At 56.4% G+C, this 2,605-nt stretch overlaps 1 protein-coding gene across 1 annotated transcript in view; it reads left to right on the forward strand.

Moving 5' to 3' along the window:
• Window positions 1-627, forward strand: part of LOC104165393 (proton-coupled amino acid transporter 1-like) — a 17,590-nt gene extending 16,963 nt beyond the window's left edge. Inside the window, exon 10 of the mRNA XM_009705008.1 lies at window positions 359-627. Within this exon, the coding sequence (XP_009703310.1) occupies window positions 359-627 (269 nt within the window). The remainder of the gene's footprint in view (window positions 1-358) is intronic.
• The last annotated feature ends 1,978 nt before the right edge of the window (window positions 628-2,605 follow it).

The raw sequence follows: 2,605 nt of genomic DNA on the forward strand, positions 1-2,605 counted from the left end.
ATGAGGGGGGCCGGGGATGCCGGCAGCTGTTGTTCTGCCAGCAGCACCCATTTACTGGGGCACCCGTCCTGCTCAGTGCTGGAGCTCGCTGCGGTGGCGCCCATGGTGACAAAAAGGGTTTGGTCTGCGTGCTGCGCTTCGATAACTCAATGCAACGGCTTAATTGCTTGTTCGGGAGGAGTTGCTAGAAAAATATGCAACCAGATCTTCAAAGCTTTTGTGTCAGGGAAAAGGGCAGAGGTATGATTCAAGCAGGTGGCATCCCTGCAGTTCGGTTTTTGCTTGCTTTGACTCAGAGAGGAGGGTCTCTGCTGTCTGGAAGCTGGCAGCACTAACGTCATGTCCGCTCTTTCTCCAGGCGTGTTGGCCATCCTCATCCCACGCCTGGACCTTGTCATCTCGCTGGTGGGTTCCATCAGCAGCAGTGCCCTGGCTCTCATCTTTCCCCCACTGTTGGAGATCGCTACCTACTATGCAGAAGGCATGCACCCCCTCGTCATCGCCAAGGACATCGCCATCAGCCTCTTCGGCTTCGTGGGCTTCGTGGTGGGGACGTCCGAGGCGCTGGTGGAGCTGGCAGCCCCCCCCGCCGCCGTTGTGAACACCACCAGTGCCATGGTGCAGTGATGGTGCCCCTGCCCCACCGGCCGCTCCGATGCCGCACTGGGGGTGCATGGGCACCAGGCGCTGCTGGTTTCCTGGGAACATTCTCCCCTCTCTTGGGAAATGCGGTGGGTTTGGTCTGTGAGAGGACGGGGCTGCCCACCGTCACGGCTGCCCATCTGCAGCAGGGTGCTGTGCTGGGATCCAGGCTTGGGGCAGTGCCTTCCCTGGGGGCTTTTTGGGCAGGTGATACAGCAAAACAGCCCCCTCGGCACCTGTGTAAATAGTCACTTTGAGAAGTGAGGAATCCTGGGGATGTAAACTTTGATTTTATTTTATTTTTTTAAATCCTAACCTTTCTGTATTTTCCCATCCCTTCAGTCAGGGTGGGGAACAGGGACTGCTCTTTTTTGTGCCAGTTTTTTTGTTTTTTTTTTTTCCCCCTCCACTCAGCACTTTATTTTTACAGCAACAGACAAACCTCAGCTCAGGTTGGAGAGTGTGGAGCTGCTACCTCACCCTGGCCTTGTGGGGAGGTGCGGAGCATCCCTGGGTCCCCCCAGCTCTCCCATGGTGGGATCCCCAGACAAAGGCATTGGCTCCTGCCGGACTCTGGCTCTTTTTCCAGCCACTTTGGGGCCTGAGCAGGGCCTGGAGCTGGGCACTGGCATGGCACCTCCCTGGCCTGGGAGGGTTGGCTGAACCCTGGCCTGTGCTTTCAGTAGTGACACTTCTTTTTCCCCATCTGGCACACGTACCTAATGTGTGGCTTGTGGAAGCATTAGAGAGCCAGGGTGTGCGGAGGGCAAATGGGTTCTGCCATAATGAGGGTCCAAGCTGGTTGCCTTTGGCTGGGAGCCCTCTCCCTGTGCAGGACAAGGTGTCCCCGGGGGTCACTGCTTGCTGCCCGCACGCCACAAAAATACATCGCCTTGTTTACAGTGCCCGAGCTGGCCCTGGCACGCTCCAGCTGTGTCTGCAGGCCAATATTGAATGTCAAATCATATACAAAACCCCCTAATATATTTTTTTTTTCTTCTCTCCCCCTCCTTTCTTTCCTGGTCCCACTCCCTCTGCATCCTCTGCCTCCACCCCAGCTCCTGACCTCTGGTAGGATGCAGCTCTGGTGCTTCTCCCTGTGCTTCTTGCATTGTGGCTGGTGCATGCCTGGCGGGGGACGGTCCCCGCTACACTGCTGCTTTCCTTCCTCTCAGTGAGCTCAGCTTCCTCCCTAGAGAGTTTCCTTGCCTTTCTGCTGGATTTCTCTTTTTTTTTAAGACAAGAGAGCAAATACATCCTCCATGGGATGTGTTTTTCCTAGCAGTGCAAAATGGTTTTGCCTGACCCACCCCTCTGCAACCCCACGTCTGGGCCAAACTCCTCCCTGCTAACGCAGCATCTCCCAAATGCCGGCAGCACGGTGGCTTCCTTTGGAGAGCCTTTATCCCCGCATCCCGCTGCAGCCGTGTCTCCCTGGGGGTGGGCAAAGGCTCCTGGCGGTGGTGGGAAAGGAGTGTGAATATAGCACTATTGGCCTGCGCTCCCGTCGTTGATGGAGGATGAGTGAGGCTTGGGGTTCTTTTCGGTGTTTGACCTGCTTCTGGGAGGAGAAGGCTGTGCAGAGCGGTGTCCCTGCAACCTGCCGCCTTGATGTGTGGTGTTTCAGTGTCTTGCACTGTCCCCCCTTTGCTGGCTGTGCTTTGGGTGCCCCATGCCCGTACGTGGACCCACAGCCAGGTGCAGGGTAGGTCTGTGCCACATCGCTGCTTACTGCATCTCTTGAGGCTCACCTTAGCTCCCCCAAGTCTGTGCTGGTGAAGGTTTTGGCATGTTCCAGCATCGCTTGGTCATGAGCAGAGCAAAGCTTTAAGTCAAATCCTCCATCTGGAGGACACCGTGGGCACAGAGAGCAGACACCCAGGTCTGGGAGGGGCTCCGGGGCATGCTGCAGATGGGAAAAGTGCAATATTCATGTCCTTTGCTGTGTATTGACCCTGGCATG

Source organism: Cariama cristata, unplaced genomic scaffold (assembly GCF_000690535.1).
Source record: "Cariama cristata isolate BGI_N322 unplaced genomic scaffold, ASM69053v1 scaffold37087, whole genome shotgun sequence".
NCBI classification, from domain to species: Eukaryota; Metazoa; Chordata; class Aves; order Cariamiformes; family Cariamidae; genus Cariama; species Cariama cristata.